Here is a 17751-nt window from a genome sequence, read left to right as displayed (position 1 = left end):
CATTTTGACCCTGATTTAAAAAGATGTGATATTGGTATTTATCATAAAATTTCACTATTCATCTGTCACGGTGTGCCCATTCAAGTATAAGTTAAATATGAAACTCTGTAAATTACCCCGTATTTTTGTTTCCTGTTTCCACTTTGAATTTTTTCTTTTCAATCGTTATTTTTGCTCAGGCAGTATTTTAGACGGAAGCGGGTCCTCGCTCTGTGCATTTTGAAACCGTCGCGGTGAGAAGACACCTAGCAAAATAGCCGGGGAGAGGAGGAGGAGGTGGGAATGGTACAATTAAAATTATATATTAATATATCATTGATGTACAGTTGACTGGGGTACATGTTTACGGTTATATGCAATGTAAAACCAGAAAAAAAATGTGCGTTTAACGTTCGTATCAGTTTTTATTATCACTAACCGGTAGCTCGAGTGGTTAGCTTCTTGGCTTGCCAGCTGGCTAATGACTGCTAGCATGGCTGACAATCTCAGCTTCCTGAAATGAATCGCATACCTAATGTCACTCTAATCTAATTTTCATATTTAACGATCATTCGTGCAGTTGATCGTTTCAGTTATTTGAATACCTTCGCCATGCCCTGCGTTTGTTTTACCCGATAAGTGATCAGTTTGGCCTGCGTACATGGCTTTGTGCTAACACAAAATATTTACCATTTTCTTTATACCAGTTTTACATTTCAGATTCTTCATTGTTTTTGTATTTTTCTTATTCACTGTAAAATAGTATGTCTGTTATTAACTACAAAAATCGGCGCTAGGTTATCGTTTCCTTGAATTAGTCACGTCTACTAAGGCACAGCATGATGCTATATTAAAGGCTAGCAGAAAGTACGTAAATATGAGGACGGTGTATTTTTAACTGTAGACCAGCAGCCATGTCCCGATAAAGGCTCTTGTCACCAACATGCACAAAATATTTGACATGTTACGTTGAGTATTATTATTAACAAATGTAGAAACATACGGTATTTAAAACAATAAACTAGTGATGTAGAGAGAGTTCAGCAGTGATGTTATTTAAACCTATGTCACATCCAGTGTAAGGTGTCATCTAAATGATCTTTAACCACAACAGTAGCATATTTTAAGAGAAAGAAATGTTTAAAAAATCGATTTGTGATTGGCTGCTGTCACTTTCAAGTGAGCTAGTTGTAAATTTTCCTATAGTCCTAAACGCATCGTGCGCCCTCCCTTAAATTTGAACATGCGCAGAACGTGTTGTAAACAATGAGACTCTTCCAGACCGTCTCCAGCTTTGTGTCTGTCCAACAGTTGATCTGTGCAAAACTAAACGGTTTCCCATAGCTCTCCGTACATTCAATAAAAAATGTTCCTTGGTAAGTAAAGAGACACATTTGTGACTAAATTTTTTTTTTTATCAGCATCATCACTGCGAACACGTATCACATTTATTACGTTACAGCCTGAAAACCCACCTCGAATGACATACTTGGGCGTGACAGCGTGCGAATGAACATACTAATATTGTTATTATGCACTTACTTTAATGCAGATTTATATTGGTCAGTATTCCAGCCCCATCTACATTCCTTCCGAGCAGCGTCTCTTGTGCTAGCTTTGTCAGGCAAACTACCGGCTTTTAAAGCTGACTTGCTGGTTAGCAGGCTAGCTAGTAGATGCTAGTCCAACACTGGTCTCGGTGGTTCTGTTGAGGCATAATATGCTACGTTAAAATAAGCATTTAGACCATCAGTACCACCGGGTGTTTTTCTGTCATATTAATCAAAAAATTCATTGAGGCTGTTGAAGACACATACTCATGCTTATTAAATGTAAATGATTATCTTTTTGCTACTGAAAGGGGGGGGGGGTGTCAGTGATGGTAGTATCGGTGTGTTACATTTTAAAACTTTGGACTGACTGTTGGAGTATATTAAATTATACATGGCATTTAGCTATTGTGCACGCAGTAATTAGAGACTGTTTAATTGCACACGTGTGGAATGCAGTGGAAAATGTTGACATACTAGTCTAAGCTTGATTTAGACATCCATCAACTTTTAGTTTAAGTACTACTTATTTTTATGAGTAATGATAAAACTATAGTGTATAGGAAGTTGTTTATCAATAGCTGCTGTTTGTAAATGCTGAAGTTTGTGCTGTGTTACAGGGAGCTGAAGCATGGAGGCGGCTCTGAGCAGGTTGAGGGGGCTAAGTGCCGATGAACTGTCCGAGGAGTTTGCCCGGGCAAACGTCAAGTGTGGACCCATTACACCCACCACCCGTGCCACCTATGAGAGGAAATTAGCCCGTATCCTGGCTGGACCAGAGAGCAGTACCACTGAAACAGACAGCAGCTCTTCAGCTGGTGCCTTGAACATTGTGGTGGATCATGCCAAATCTCTGTCATGTGCCACCTCGGCTGTTGTGCCCACAACCTCTGGAGCAAGCAGCAGCTCCTCAAAGGCTGCCAATGAAGAGTTGGACTTTGGCTACGGTGTGGGTCTCAACCCTCCAGAGGAAGAAGAAATATCAGAAAATACAAACTCAAACAGCTCTGCTGAGGGCAGTAACTTGCAGTCCAAAGTGGAAACTCCTTCAAAGCCAGCACAAGTGTCCCCAACCCTTTATTATGGAGTGTGTCCACTTTGGGAGGATGTCTTGGCAAGAAATGGTAAGAGAAACTCAGCTTCTTACTTTTTTAGAGTCCATTAGATATCATGTTTAATTTTGGTATGAAGAATTACTTGCCAAGTGTTGTTGACTTTGGAAATTGTAGAAACAATACTTTGAAACAATTTAGCATTACTTCACGCAGTTTAAAAACATGGTACAACACGCTGTTTTTGCCCCACCTGTTTGCGTTTCAAGTAGTGTAGAGGAACTGAGCCCTGCCACCAGTAAGACGATGGCAGGAATGAAGCAAATGAGTCCATTTTATAAACCCCAAAAAATCTGAACTATAGCGACAGCTTCTATCCTAGTACAAGTTATTTTGGAGCAGCTTTGCTCTCTTTTCACCATCCTTCACCTGTCTTTACTGTTATTGACACTAGCTGTGGAGATGCTCCCAGCTGCTGGATGACTAGTTAGCATTATTTTGCATGCATTTGTTAGTTTAATTTTAGAAATGTAGTTATTACTGTTTATGTTTCCTAGACTGTGTGACATGATATTTGTCCTTTTAAGACGGTGAACTTTGGAGTAACAATTGTTGGAATTATTGTCTTGTAATAACCTATATTAGTCATATGACTAGCATATTATCACAATGGCTTTAATTCAGTGGCTCTAACAACAGAATTGCAGTAACTGTTTAGGATTACAGGCAGCTGTCACTATGAGATCCAAACAGATACTGATGCAAGTGAAGGAGGCTATCATTTGGCTGAAAACTAAAATAAACCTATCCTATCAGACTGATTGCAAAAATGTAAGAAATGGCCAAATAAACAATTGTGTTTGTTCTTGAAAATAAATAGATGCACTGTCCAGTTTAGCAACTCCAAATGACTTGAAAAATCACAGAAGACAACTAAAGCAAATGTTAAGAAAGACTGGGAAAAAAAGGGGGGTTAGGAAATTTCACACCAAGTCAACAAATTCAAAAATCTCAAGTAGGTAAGTGCATAACTGTCAGGGTCTACAATCGAGAGACGTCTTCATGAATTGAAATACAGAGTGTTTATAACGAGACACAAACCATGCTCAGTTACTCAGTTCCACTCAGGATGAAGAAACCTAAAACAGACCACAAACTCCTAAAAGATTCTTCGGACACAAACAAAAATAAAATGTACTAGAATGATGGGAAGAGGAAAATATGAAGAAGGAAAGAGAACATTTATGATCTGAAAGATCTCATCTGTTGAATATGGTGCAGTAAATATTATGGCATGGGCATCATGTGACTGCTCATAGTGTACAGGGTTATAATCTCCAAAACTGATTTAACCACCCAAAGCCCCGTTTCTCAAGGCAAAGAAAAGGGATATTCTACAGTGTTTGTCAAATAGCCTTTTAAGTTGTTGAAAATGAGGAGCTAAGTATAAAAATGCATGTAATTCCAACAGTTAATGTAATAATGTTGTTAAACCGCTTGAATTAAAGCTAAAAATCTGTGCTTCACTAAATAAAAACAATTTATATTGGATTGAAGCATTTAAATTTGCAGTGTTGTTACAAAAAGTACTTCAAAGGCAAAGAACAGAAGAAATGTCTCAGAAATATGGTTTATCCAATAATAATCAGATAATTAAGATATTTTTTTATTTATATATTTATTTATATATATATATATTTGTTTAGTGGACAAACATTTTCTTTTCTTGGCAGTGAGCAGTCAGGCAGTAGGACAGCCTGACCTCTCTGGGGCAATGATCTAAATTCACTTTGAGCTTCCATAAAAATCAGTGCTGTTAATGTTAATCAGTCAAGGCAGGCTTTTTTTGCAGTTGCAGAAGCAGTGGCACTTACGTGGCTGACAAGACAGACAGGGCAAAAAATGTGGAAAAAATCCAGCCACCGGTTAGGCCACTGTAAAACACAACAATTAAGGAAAAACGGAGTACCAAATAAAAGAATTAAAATGGTTTTTGTGTTTTTCTGCAGAGGGAGCACATGTGTACTCAGATAAGAAAGATGCCCTTCAAGCTGTAAAGACGATGAAGGGAGCCCGTTTTAAAGCCTTTTCCAACCGTGAGGATGCTGAGAAGTTTGCTAAGGGGATCTGTGATTACTTTCCCTCTCCCAGCAAGTCGGTCTGTGTATCTCCTGTCAAACCAGGCCTGCCCATTAGTAAAGGTAAGTACATGAAATGATTTAGGCTTCTCTTCTAAAAGAGCTTCACAGTATTTTTTTTGTGTATTTTTATTCAATTGAATTAGTTTTTATTTTCTCATCTTGTGTTAGTTTATTGCCTGATAAAGCAGTGCACCGTTATCAGTCAAAATTGTTATCGCTTTTAAGTGAAGTGGCATCTGTGAGCTGATCGCTGTATTTATTACAGTGTGAATATAGAGGTGCAGCATAGTTCAAAGATTTCACAGTTTGCTGATGTATCTGACATGTTAAAAGGCACAAGCGGATAAAAAGACTACAGATCGAGCTAGAATCCGAGCCATTGTGCAAGGCACTCCTGAAAAATTCTTCACTGCAGTGACCAGCTTCGTCTCTTTCTCCCTTCCACCCCAGACAACGTGGAGGTCGATACCATCAACCGGGAGCGTGCCAACAGTTTTAAGAGCCCGCGCTCTCAGGACCTGACGGCCAAACTAAGGAAAGCTGTGGAGAAGGGCGATGAGACGGCCTTCAGCGAACTGGTCTGGGGCAATCCACGCTATCTCATTGGCTCAGGAGATAATCCCACTATTGTTCAGGTGGGAACATGTAGTGAATACTTTTGGTATATTCGGACTGTTTATAACGCTGACTGAAAGTTGCATGGTATTTAGCATCTTAAGATAGCACAGAGATGCCGCCACAATCTCTGGAAAGTCTTTGCTATTAATAGAGTAGCATGGCCTGACTTGCCATTTGTTGATACATAAATATTTTGACTCTATCAGCGCCAGCCTTTCAGTTACTGTGTGTGTGTGTCAAGCTTGTAGCTCCTGAGACAAAAACAAAAGTGAATTTACCTGCTGGATGTGCTGAAATGGAATTTTTGCATCAAAGTAATTCATGTGTTTGTTTTACATTTAAAAGTACTTTAAAAATTGGGATTTAAAGTGTTCATAGTTGATGCTAGTATATTATAAATAACTGTTTGTTTATTAAGCTGCAGGTATTCAAATAAAATCAGTGGCATGTTGTTAATCCCTGATTAATCCCAAAGTCAGATTCTGATTTTTAGAAAAAAACGTGCAGTTTCTGTTAACTGGAGATTAAAAAGGATTCCTGACCCATTCAGTCGTTCCTCTGTGGTTTGTTATGTTCAGGAGGGCTGCCGGTACAATGTAATGCACGTGGCAGCCAAGGAAAACCAGGCAGGGATTGCTCAGCTGCTGCTGGACACCTTGGAAAACCCAGAGTTTATGCGCCTCATGTACCCAGATGACCAGGAAGTCATGCTGCAGAAACGAATCCGCTACATTGTAGACCTTTACCTCAACACTCCAGATAAAGCTGTCAGTTCTTTCACACTCCCAATTGAACCTGAATAGATTCATTTTAAATAATAATATGAACAGAGCCCAGTAACTTTATTATTTTGTTTTTCCCCCACTGTAGGGCTTTGAAACACCGCTCCACTTTGCCTGTAAGTTTGGGTGTCCAGATGTGGTCAATGTCCTGTGCTCGCATCCTGACATTGATAAGAACCGTGAGAATAAGGATGGCCAGACGCCTAGGGATGTAAGTGCTTACATTTCGAACCATTATTTAAACGAGCAGCACACACAGATGCACACACATGGAGCATGGATTAAACCACAGGAGTGACCGTGAATGTGTACGCATTTATATGAGTGCTGTCTAGCAAATACAGTCTCTCTCAGTGCAATCCTCGCAGTAGTTGTTCAGGGAGGCGCAGTTATGCCCACACAGGTTTTTAAGCTGTGACCTCTAAGCTTGCTTTTTGAATTCCTTTGGCAGCAATCACTCACTGAACATTGTAAGCTAAACTTAGATGAGCAAATTCTTTCCTCACTTGATCCAGCAACAGCTGTACATAAATGTCTGTTCACGCATCATTATTTTGTTTCCCTCTTTCCCACAGCTTATATGCAGCAGAAAGAATAAAAGTCCAGAAGTGAAACAGAAGATAAGTGACTACCTGGAGGGTAAGGGATTAGCACATTTCTTACAAATTAAGTTTGTTCTCCTTGGGCTGGTTCAACACACAGCATGTGACATCTTAGTTTTTTGTTTTTTTTAAATCTGTCCTTTTAATATTTGTAAAATTGGAGCTGTTAAGTGTCGGTCATAATAGTCTTGTGAGCTTGAAAAAAGAGCCCTGGATGTCTTTAGGTTTGAGAGGTGAAACGTATTTACAAAACTAAAGAAATCCAGTTACTTTTTTCAAGCTCTCGAGACTGCATGTGTTAGTGTTACTGAGCGGGTATACTCATGAATAAACTGCAACAAGTTTGTTTTGCAAATCATGACAAGTTTTTGTTCAGTCCGGTGAGAGTTGAAGGCATCTGGTGTGCAGCGTCAGAGCATTTGGCACGGCGTTCTGCATACTGTATTTCTTTATACCATTTGGTATGCGCACACTGCCAACGCCATATGCAGCAGCCACATGACAACACATAAACTTAGATTTTGTTTTGACGTACTCTGCCAGCTTAAGGTTCGACTCCCACCGCTTCCACCTTTGACGATATGTAAATGTTGTCATGAGTTATGTTGTCATGCTGACTTTGAGTCTCTGTTGTTTCACAGACCGTTGCTATATCCCTTTGCTGAGAGCAACTGACAATACCTCCCAGCCCATCATTGGTGCTCCATGGTCACCTGAGTCCTCAGAAAGTCTCTCGCTAATCCAGCGACACACAAGAAGCCCCAAGGATCCCATGATGGCTGTCACTGCCTTTGCTGGCCCCCTAAACCCCTCTAAAGCAAGTTTAAAAACAACAACAACAAAAAACCTGCTTATCAGTGTTTATGAAGGCCGTAATAATTTTTTTTTTAAAACACATATTGTCTTCCACTGTAGGCAGATGATTTTCGCCGGTTCTGGAAGACGCCACCCAGAGACCGGGCAGAACTTTACCACCACATACTTAAGTCTGATCCTGACAGAGGGGCGGAGAGAGTAGGCAGGTACGTCCAAAACCTAAGTCTTATTTTATTTTCAGTAACTTTCTCAGGAATATCTGTGTCCGCTGTGATGCACAGATATCATCTGTTAAATGCCATCTCTGCACTTTTCACATAGTCATACATATTGGAAGCTTTCACTTCATTATGGATGATTAGCTAAACCACAGTAGGATACAGTTTTTAATCCATCCCATCCATCCATCCATCCATCCATCCATCCATCTTCATCCGCTTTGTCCGGGGCCGGGTCGCGGGGGCAGCAGCCTAAGCAAAGAGGCCCAGACCTCCCTCTCCCCAGCCACCTCCTCCAGCTTATCCGGGGGAATACCAAGGCGTTCCCAGGCCAGCCGAGAGATTTAGTCTCTCCAGCGTGTCCTGGGTCTGCCCCGGGGCCTCCTCCCGGTGGGACATGCCTGGAACACCTCACCCAGGAGGCATCCTTGTCAGATGCCCGAACCACCTCAGCTGGCTCCTTTCGATGTGGAGCAGCAGCTGCTCTACTCTGAGCCCCTCCCGGATGGCCGAACTTCTCACCCTATCTCTAAGGGAGAGGCCAGCCACCCTTCGGAGGAAGCTCATTTCTGCCGCTTGTATCCGCGATCTCGTTCTTTCGGTCACTACCCACAGCTCGTGGCCATAGGTGAGGGTAGGGACGTAGATCGACCGGTAAATTGAGAGCTTCGCTTTTACACTCAGCTCCCTCTTCACCACGACGGACCGGTGCAGCGTCCGCATTACTGCAGCTGCAGCCCCAATCCGTCTGTCGATCTCCGGCTCCCTTCTCCCATCACTCGCGAACAAGACCCCGAGATACTTGAACTCCTCCACTTGGGGCAGGAACTCATCCCCGACCCGGAGTGGGCACTCCACCCTTTTCCGGCTGAGAACCATGGCCTCAGATTTGGAGGTGCTGATCCTCATTCCCGCTGCTTCACACTCGGCTGCGAACCGTTCCAGTGCGAGCTGAAGGCCCTCACCCGATGAAGCCAACAGAACCACATCATCTGCAAAAATCAGAGATGAGATTCTGAGGCCACCAAAGCGAAAGCCCTCCGCCACTTGGCTGCGCCTAGAAATCCTGTCCATAAAAATTATGAACAGAACCGGAGACAAAGGGCAGCCCTGGCGGAGCCCATCACCCACCGGGAACGAGTCCGACTTATTGCCGGCAATGCGAACCAAGCTCTTGCAACGGTCGTATAGGGATCGAATGGCCCGTAGCAATGGGCCAGACACCCCATATTCCCGCAACACCTCCCACAGGACACCCCGAGGGACACGGTCGAATGCCTTCTCCAAGTCCACAAAACACATGTAGACTGGTTGGGCAAACTCCCATGCACCCTCAAGTATCCTGGAGAGGATAAAGAGCTGGTCCAGTGTTCCGCGACCAGGACGAAAACCGCATTGTTCCTCCTGTATCCGAGGTTCGACTAGCGGACGAACTCTCCTTTCCAGCACCCTGGCATAGACTTTCCCAGGGAGGCTGAGGAGTGTGATCCCCCTGTAGTTGGAACACACCCTCCGGTCCCCCTTCTTAAAGATGGGGACCACCACCCCGGTCTGCCAGTCCACAGGTACTGCCCCTGATCTCCACGCAACATTGTAGAGGCGTGTCAACCAGGACAGCCCTACAACGTCCAGAGCCTTCAGGAACTCGGGGCGGACCTCATCAACACCAGGGGCTCTGCCACCAAGGAGTTGTTTAACTGCACAGGCTAACCAAGCCCGATAGGCCTCCTTCTTCAGCCTGGTGGCTCCCTTCACCTCTGGTGTCCACCAAAAACTGTCAACCAAATGGTGGACAGTTTTTAATGTTTTGTTTAATGTTTAAAATGTTTTGTATTCCATATACCACTGAGAATAGAACAGCCCATTATGTAACTATGTGAAGGTCGACTTATGCATTAACCTTCCCCGTCAATAATTGGAATAATCAGCTCTTCAAATTACCAAAATAATATTTAGCAGTTTATTACTATTATTTTGCTATAATGGTGGATACTCATAATAATCATGGCTAAAGTTTTAGTTAATGAGGTCTGGGTTTGTTTGGGGTTTTCCCCCTGACTCTTGGCTCTCTAAAATATTGGAGAGGATATCCTTATTATGATAATTTCAGGTTTCTTCCTGTTAAAAGGGAGTTTTTCCCCTTCCCACTGTTGCCATGTGCTTGCTCATAGCTCATCTGATTGATGGGGTTTACTTACTATTATTGGAAGGTATTTATGTTACAATATAAAGCGCCTTGAGGTAACTGTTATTGTGATTTGGTGTGATATAAATAAAACTGAATTGAATAGATCTGGCTGTGAGCAACAAAGTCCACCTCCTGTTCAAATGAATTTGTAAAGGAAAATCATAACAAAGCTGGCTTAAAGGTAAGGAGAAGCTCATTTTAGAGAGCGGATGACCTGAGTGACTGAATCAAAGTCCAGTTTAAGATAATTGAGGACTAGTTTTGTGTTTTTTGGAAACATGCACAGCTTCTTTTTTTAAAGTCCAACAGTAGAAATATAAATCGAAATTAATGTAATGGGTTAATTTTGATTATGCATCCTTTTAACCCACGCAGATCAGCTTCAACATTAGCCACAATCATGGGGAACCAATAAATAAACAAATATCTTTGTTATTTAAATGAATCTACGTCTTGCCTACAGAGACCTAGCTCATGAGATGGGACACCCCTGGGCGGAATATTGGGACTTCCTGGATAGTTTTGTGGATCTGTCATCTGGTGAGGGGCTCCGCAAGCTGGACGATTACCTGAGCAAGAAGGATTTCAGTTCACGGACTCATGAGGGGGCCGGCGAGAATGAAACCAGCAACAGGTTTAAAACCCCCTCTCCAGGTACAAAGTGCTTTATATTTGAGAAGTATGGGTTGCTGAGATGGACTGTGCACATTTCTGATCACATCCTGATTTAATGTGTTAATTTTTAGTGATGTAGCATAATCAGTGTGTTTCTCAAGTATAGCCTCTTGTTATATTAAATGGTCTTTGCAAAGTTTCATACCTCGTTTTTTTGCCCTAAAGCAAAGTGCACCACTCTTTAGTTTACAGTTTTTTGTTACTCGTTCTTCGCTGATTGCAGGGAAGCCCAAAAAGTTCTGCAACTCTATTTCTGTTGGTGCCTTCCTGGACGAGGGTGACGATATCAGCCTTGAGGAGATGAAGAACCGGCAGAACGCAGCACTCACCAGCATCACCTCCTGTGCTGCATCCAAGGACGTCCTGAAAGGAGCTGTGGGTGGCCGCGAGTTCCACATCGCGCTCCGCCACCACGGGGCCGACCTGATCGAGACTGCTGCCGAGCAGGACCTGCTGTGCTGCTGCAAAGACGGCCTCCTGTCGCCTGGTGTAGTCTGTAAAAACGGGGTGTGCTCCTCCTCCAGAGATAGGACTCACAATGGAGACAAGGTGTCCCCACGCACCTCCCCATCCTCTTCCTGCATGCTGTCGCCTATTTCCAATCTCATGGTGGAGTTTGAGCGCATGTCTCTGCAGGAGCCACCAGACAGTCCCACCAGCTGCAGAGAGAGAAGGAGCAGTGGTGGGAACCGTCATAGGGAGGCTCGGGACTATAACTCCTCCTCAGCCACAGACCTGAGCTCTGTGCTGAACCTCCTGTCTCTCAGTCACAGCGGTCAAGATGGTGAGACTGTGGATGGGCCAGGCTGGAGAACAGAGGGAGCAGGTAAAGAAGAGAGGCACAGCAGCGGCAGCTCAGAGGAGTACTTTGAAGCAGAGGAGAGTCTGGAGATGCTGGGTAGGACTAGGGGGTCAGTGTCAGGGTTGCGCAATTTCTGCGCTAGGTCCAAGTCATGGGACCACGGGGGCAGGGACTTAAGCAGCTCAGGATCCTCTGGGTCCTCTTATAAGTCCTTAGAGAACTCCCATGAGTTCTTACCCAGGACCCCACCACATGTCAGAAGAGGACTTTTTATTGATGGGTGAGTCGCACTTGCTTTCACTGCAGAGGATTCAGTTTATAGCAGACAAATAGAAAATGTTCCTGAGAATCTTTAAGTTTGGTATTGTAAATAAAATTAAATATGAGACTATGTGGAAAAGAAACTGAACTACATGAAGCATTTGTGAATATTTCTGTGATAATCCAGAGAAGTACTGTGTAACACACTCTGAGCTAGATGCTGTTAGTGGGATGTGACAGGCAGACGGTACAATTAGGAGCAGTCTGATGATCCCCAACTGAGCTGAAGTGATAAGTAGCTGATTAATCGTCTGTCTTTTTTACAGTGATTCTCCAACCAAACTGGACAGAGCGGTCCTGTCAGCAATAGAGGGCACAGACATCGATCCTCAGAAGTATCCGAGTATTCATAAGTGGAAGAGCACAGTGAAGTCATACTCTGCCTCAGATATGCAGAGGTTAGTAAGCTTGGCTGGCATATCAATGCAGGGTTTCCACCAGTGTTTTACAGGCTGTGTGTGTGTTTGATGGCAGTTGTAGGCAGACTTAAAAAGAATAATGAACCAGGTGAATGTCAACAGCTAACATAATTATATCTGTTCTGCTGCTATCTGTCAACTTATGTCCATTAATCATGGATTACAGTAGGCTAGGTCCTGCTTGGCTAATCTACATAAACTGTGAATTGGTGCTTTCTTGCTTGTGTTGGCTGGGAAGTATGCCCTTTTGTTTTTTCCCCCTCTTTTTCTCCACAGTGTGCAGAGATGCAGCTAGGCTAGCACAGCTCCATTGTTTTCCTCTGTCGTACAGTTAGCATTATAGCTAGTTAAATTTCCTGCAAACCCTGTTCATAGTTATTTGTATGCTTATTTCACGTGTGGGTGTGATCCTGCTGGCTTCAAAGGTTTCAGTACCAGGTGATGATGATGATGATGATGATGATAATACTTTTTCATGTCTTTAATCAGCACTAAAGGTCAGTTTAGTGCAGTAGTTGCTGAAATGGGAACTGAGAACCAGTTCTGTGTAATATGTGTAATGCACATTTTTTTTGAGTAACAACCCCAACACTGATCACAACAAAGAGGGGAGACGCCTCCAACATGCACAAACATTTGACCACACAGAATGCGGTTAATTTGCACAAATGTTATGTCTTTGATATGCAGCTTAGCAAATGTGGTGACTCTCAAAATGTAGCCAAGGAGAATCGATAGAGAATTGATGAGAAATCAAATCAATAAGAGATACTGATAATAGAATCGAAATTGCTAAATTCTTATCAGTTCCCGTCCCTTGCATTTGCTTTTATTATCTTGCTTTTCATTACTGTTTAAGCTTAAAAACTGGCTCTGCACACAGCTTAGAAGCTGTTATTTTTATTTTACATTTTACATCATGACAGAGGGCATCCACAGAAACATTGGTGGAAAAAAGAGAAATCAGTACTGAAATCTACAAGACTGACATTTAAACTACTGTACATTCAGATCTTACAGATTCTGGCATGTAAATGAACTGGTGTTTTCTACAGGGAGTGCAGAATTATTAGGCAAGTTGTGTTTTTGAGGAATAATGTTATTATTGAGCAACAACCATGTTCTCAATGAACCCAAAAAACTCATTAATATCAAAGCTGAATGTTTTTGGAAGTAGTTTTTAGTTTGTTTTTAGTTTTAGCTATTTTAGGGGGATATCTGTGTGTGCAGGTGACTATTACTGTGCATAATTATTAGGCAACTTAACAAAAAACAAATATATACCCATTTCAATTATTTATTTTTACCAGTGAAACCAATATAACATCTCCACATTCACAAATAGACATTTCTGACATTCAAAAACAAAACAAAAACAAATCAGCGACCAATATAGCCACCTTTCTTTGCAAGGACACTCAAAAGCCTGCCATCCATGGATTCTGTCAGTGTTTTGATCTGTTCACCATCAACATTGCGTGCAGCAGCAACCACAGCCTCCCAGACACTGTTCAGAGAGGTGTACTGTTTTCCCTCCTTGTAAATCTCACACTTGATGATGGACCACAGGTTCTCAATGGGGTTCAGATCAGGTGAACAAGGAGGCCATGTCATTAGTTTTTCTTCTTTTATACCCTTTCTTGCCAGCCACGCTGTGGAGTACTTGGACGCGTGTGATGGAGCATTGTCCTGCATGAAAATCATGTTTTTCTTGAAGGATGCAGACTTCTTCCTGTACCACTGCTTGAAGAAGGTGTCTTCCAGAAACTGGCAGTAGGACTGGGAGTTGAGCTTGACTCCATCCTCAACCCGAAAAGGCCCCACAAGCTCATCTTTGATGATACCAGCCCAAACCAGTACTCCACCTCCACCTTGCTGGCGTCTGAGTGGGACTGGAGCTCTCTGCCCTTTACCAATCCAGCCACGGGCCCATCCATCTGGCCCATCAAGACTCACTCTCATTTCATCAGTCCATAAAACCTTAGAAAAACCAGTCTTGAGATATTTCTTGGCCCAGTCTTGACGTTTCAGCTTGTGTGTCTTGTTCAGTGGTGGTCGTCTTTCAGCCTTTCTTACCTTGGCCATGTCTCTGAGTATTGCACACCTTGTGCTTTTGGGCACTCCAGTGATGTTGCAGCTCTGAAATATGGCCAAACTGGTGGCAAGTGGCATCTTGGCAGCTGCACGCTTGACTTTTCTCAGTTCATGGGCAGTTATTTTGCGCCTTGGTTTTTCCACACGCTTCTTGCGACCCTGTTGACTATTTTGAATGAAACGCTTGATTGTTCGATGATCACGCTTCAGAAGCTTTGCAATTTTGAGACTGCTGCATCCCTCTGCAAGATATCTCACTATTTTTGACTTTTCTGAGCCTGTCAAGTCCTTCTTTTGACCCATTTTGCCAAAGGAAAGGACGTTGCCTAATAATTATGCACACCTGATATATGGTGTTGATGTCATTAGACCACACCCCTTCTCATTACAGAGATGCACATCACCTAATATGCTTAATTGGTAGTAGGCTTTCGAGCCTATACAGCTTGGAGTAAGACAACATGCATGAAGAGGATGATGTGGACAAAATACTCATTTGCCTAATAATTCTGCACTCCCTGTATTAATTTGAACACGGCACATTCACAGAGGACTTCCCTCTATACCGAAGTGCTTTCTCACAGTCATATTCTCACTCAAATGGATGTATAACTTGGGGCTCACCATCTTGCACGCTGAGTCGGGGATTGATCAACCCACTCTCCAACCTGAGCCACCCAAAGAATGTGCTCTTTGCCCTTTAAATCATGTGTTAACTCAAAATCAAGAGTCCAAATACACCTCTTTAAATCCAGGGTGCAGAGATAAAGGCAACTATTAAACACGCACCCACGCAGGGTAGTCTCAGGTAGTGGTGTGCGGATTGATACTAAAATATCGATTCCTCTGATACCAGCCATTTATGGTCTAGAATCAATTCTCATATTAAAATATCGATATTTTAGTAATTTGGGGTAAATTTGTAGTTTATCATTAACAGGAACACAGTGGAAAGAAACTATATAATTCGGATTGTCTACATTGGAAGGAACTACTTCCTCTTCCGCCTTTCATAGTCATGTGCGAAATACAGCTGAATAAATGTGTCCAGCTCCTTGGCGTGCGCACTCACAACAATGGCTGAGCGTAAATGGAGTCATCCATGGACACGTTTTACCTCCACAAACAGCCGAGACGCGGTTTGCGATACATGTGGCAAGACAGTGAGGTGTTGTGGCAACACCACTAACCTCCTCAAACACCTCACAGTAAATCATATGACAGAATATGACGAGTGTATGTTGAGGCGAACTGAAGAGGAGGACAGGGACGGGTGCTGCTAGGGCGAGACAGACGTCTCTCATTGAGTCCTTTAGTGCTGCAGGCAGGCAAGATGCTCAAATAGCCACAACTTCAGGTTTTTTATTTTTATAAGATAATTCTGCATTATTAAATGATAACAAGTAGTCTGATATCCCATAATCATTATGAAGCTATAATTTGAGATACAGTAAAAGATACAATAAATAAAATAAGTTTTTGTACAAAGTATCGGATCAGTATCCTCGATACCATCCTGGATTTTACTTGGTATCGGATCGGAAAGGAAATGAGTGGTATCGCACATCACTAGTCTCAGGCCAGTCCCCCAAATAATATGCTTTATATTTACCATTAAATTTATTCTAAAACACTGATTATTGTGTTGATCTGTATTGTGTAGCTGGCCTAGCCCTGCAGTGGTAAAACCACGACTCAGGATGCAGCATCAGACTCCCGGCTCTCCTATCAGCGGCCTGATGTCCCCCACCGGCCGCTTCAGCCCCGCTCGGCACGCTGCCTCACCGGACTTCAGCCCCAGCCGGTACAGCCCTGCCAACGTTAGCTACATTCAGCGCCTCAAGCACTTGAACGAGCCGTCAGTTTAACTGCACCCACCTCCTGCGCTACAATGCAGCCATACCCTCTCCAAGCCCTGCCTTCTCTCACACACCCGAATCCAGCTGTACAGAGCTGGCTACACCAGAGCTCAGAAACCACAAACCTAACAGAAATATGCACAAAGTGTCTGGAAGATTTGTATTAATGATGTATGGTACGACTCCTACGTAACACAGGAATTCTCATCACAGTTAGGTTGTGATGTCAACTCCAGACTTTAAAAGGTAAAAAACAAAACAAACCTTGCTAATTTATGTACTGTATGGGTGTGGACCATGTTGAATTGACGGTAACGTTATTTGTGGCAAGTGTGAAGCACCTTTATCATAGCCTGACTCAACTTTTATGAATATTGTGAACACAAGCCACACCCCCCAAAGTTAGTTGATCACTAAAACTTTAGTGAGGGATCCTAAAAGGATTGTCACTGAAGATGTTCTTAAAAAAAATTAAAATGTCAATATTTTAAAAATTATTTTTTGTATGTTGGTCAGTAGCACAAAATTTAAATGTTTTTATTAATGGTGTTAAAACAGACTGCCATTTCCTATGTTCTTTTTTCCCCCCTCAGTTCAGGAATTGCCTTAATTTTCTGAAGTGATGGACCAGCTCTCTGTCAGTTTGGACACATTTCCTCTAGCTCATACATGAAATGTATGGAAAATAAAGCAACTGAGATCTTCCATGTTTTTATTTTGTCCTTCAATAAATTCATACAATTTCCATCTTTTCTCAGTAGTTCCTGGACATATCTGGACTTTTTCTTTCTGTCGCTGTTGGCGGCCTTAGAGACTGTGCAATTTTTTTTCTTTATCTTTTTTCTGGAGTATCTTTTATGGGCAAACATCTCCTACAATGTATGAATGACAAAACACACCCATCAGTATAGTATTATTTCAGATTTGGCTAGTGCCTGGTGTTGCGATCACTTTAAAGCTGTGTGAAGTGATTTGTAACCACTAGGGGGCGAGAAAGACTCAAAGTAACTTGATAGGGTTTCTATGTCCTGTTACGACTGTCTTGTTAATGAAACTGCCTTATGATACAGAGAATACAGATTAGTTGAGAGCTGCTTAAAATATGAAGTTGATTAGCAGAATATGCGACCCTCATGATAGAATTTGATTTTAACAAAGTGCTAAGTAGAGCTTTGAGGCCCAAAATTTCAGTAATCCCTCAGGTGGTAAAACTGACTTCAAGTAAACTTGTGTAGATAACGGCAAGTTCTTGCAGTCCTCTAAAAACCTGCTGTATCCAGTCTGTATTGTAGGGATAACGTCACTGCTGGGTGAGGGCTTATCAGCTGTGTCTAGGACTTAAAAAGCCAATTATCCTGAATATTCAGATGGCCACTCGCATTTAAAGAATGTATTTTTTGTGTGAACTATACCTTTATCCGAGAGCACAAACTACTTCAGTGCGAAGATTGTGTCGTCATCCTCGTGTTCTCAGATGACAACAGATCTAATTCTGGTTTCTGAATGTGGAACTTTGCAAAAATGTACCTTAAAAAAACTTAACATGCTTCTTGTGCTTTTAGCATTCTGTGCTTTATTAAAACTTAACTTTCATGGTGAATTCTTTCTGTATGTCTAGACCTCATTTGCTTTCAA

The 17751-nt window shown here is 42.4% G+C and overlaps 1 protein-coding gene across 3 annotated transcripts; it reads left to right on the top strand.

The window, feature by feature from the left end:
• The first annotated feature begins 183 nt into the window (after positions 1-183).
• ankle2 (ankyrin repeat and LEM domain containing 2) lies at positions 184-17749 on the top strand. Of its 3 annotated transcripts, none has more exons than XM_080894941.1 (13): positions 184-285; positions 2150-2653; positions 4591-4782; positions 5173-5357; positions 5919-6107; positions 6211-6333; positions 6698-6761; positions 7366-7545; positions 7644-7746; positions 10410-10600; positions 10845-11703; positions 12011-12142; positions 15921-17749. In XM_080894941.1, exons 2-13 carry the CDS (start codon positions 2161-2163, stop codon positions 16123-16125), a joined length of 2916 nt encoding a protein of 971 aa, XP_080751067.1. In that variant the 5' UTR covers positions 184-285; positions 2150-2160; the 3' UTR covers positions 16126-17749. The 3 variants fall into 3 exon arrangements, with proteins under 3 accessions (XP_080751067.1, XP_080751069.1, XP_080751068.1); XM_080894943.1 differs by having other exon boundaries at positions 215-276; XM_080894942.1 differs by lacking the exon at positions 184-285 and adding an exon at positions 1210-1355.
• The last annotated feature ends 2 nt before the right edge of the window (positions 17750-17751 follow it).

The sequence above is a fragment of the Rhamphochromis sp. 'chilingali' genome (assembly GCF_963969265.1).
Source record: "Rhamphochromis sp. 'chilingali' genome assembly, chromosome: 10".
NCBI classification, from domain to species: domain Eukaryota; kingdom Metazoa; phylum Chordata; class Actinopteri; order Cichliformes; family Cichlidae; genus Rhamphochromis; species Rhamphochromis sp. 'chilingali'.
Note: the sequence above shows the minus strand (reverse complement) of the source record. Positions and strands in the feature narration are given on the sequence as shown.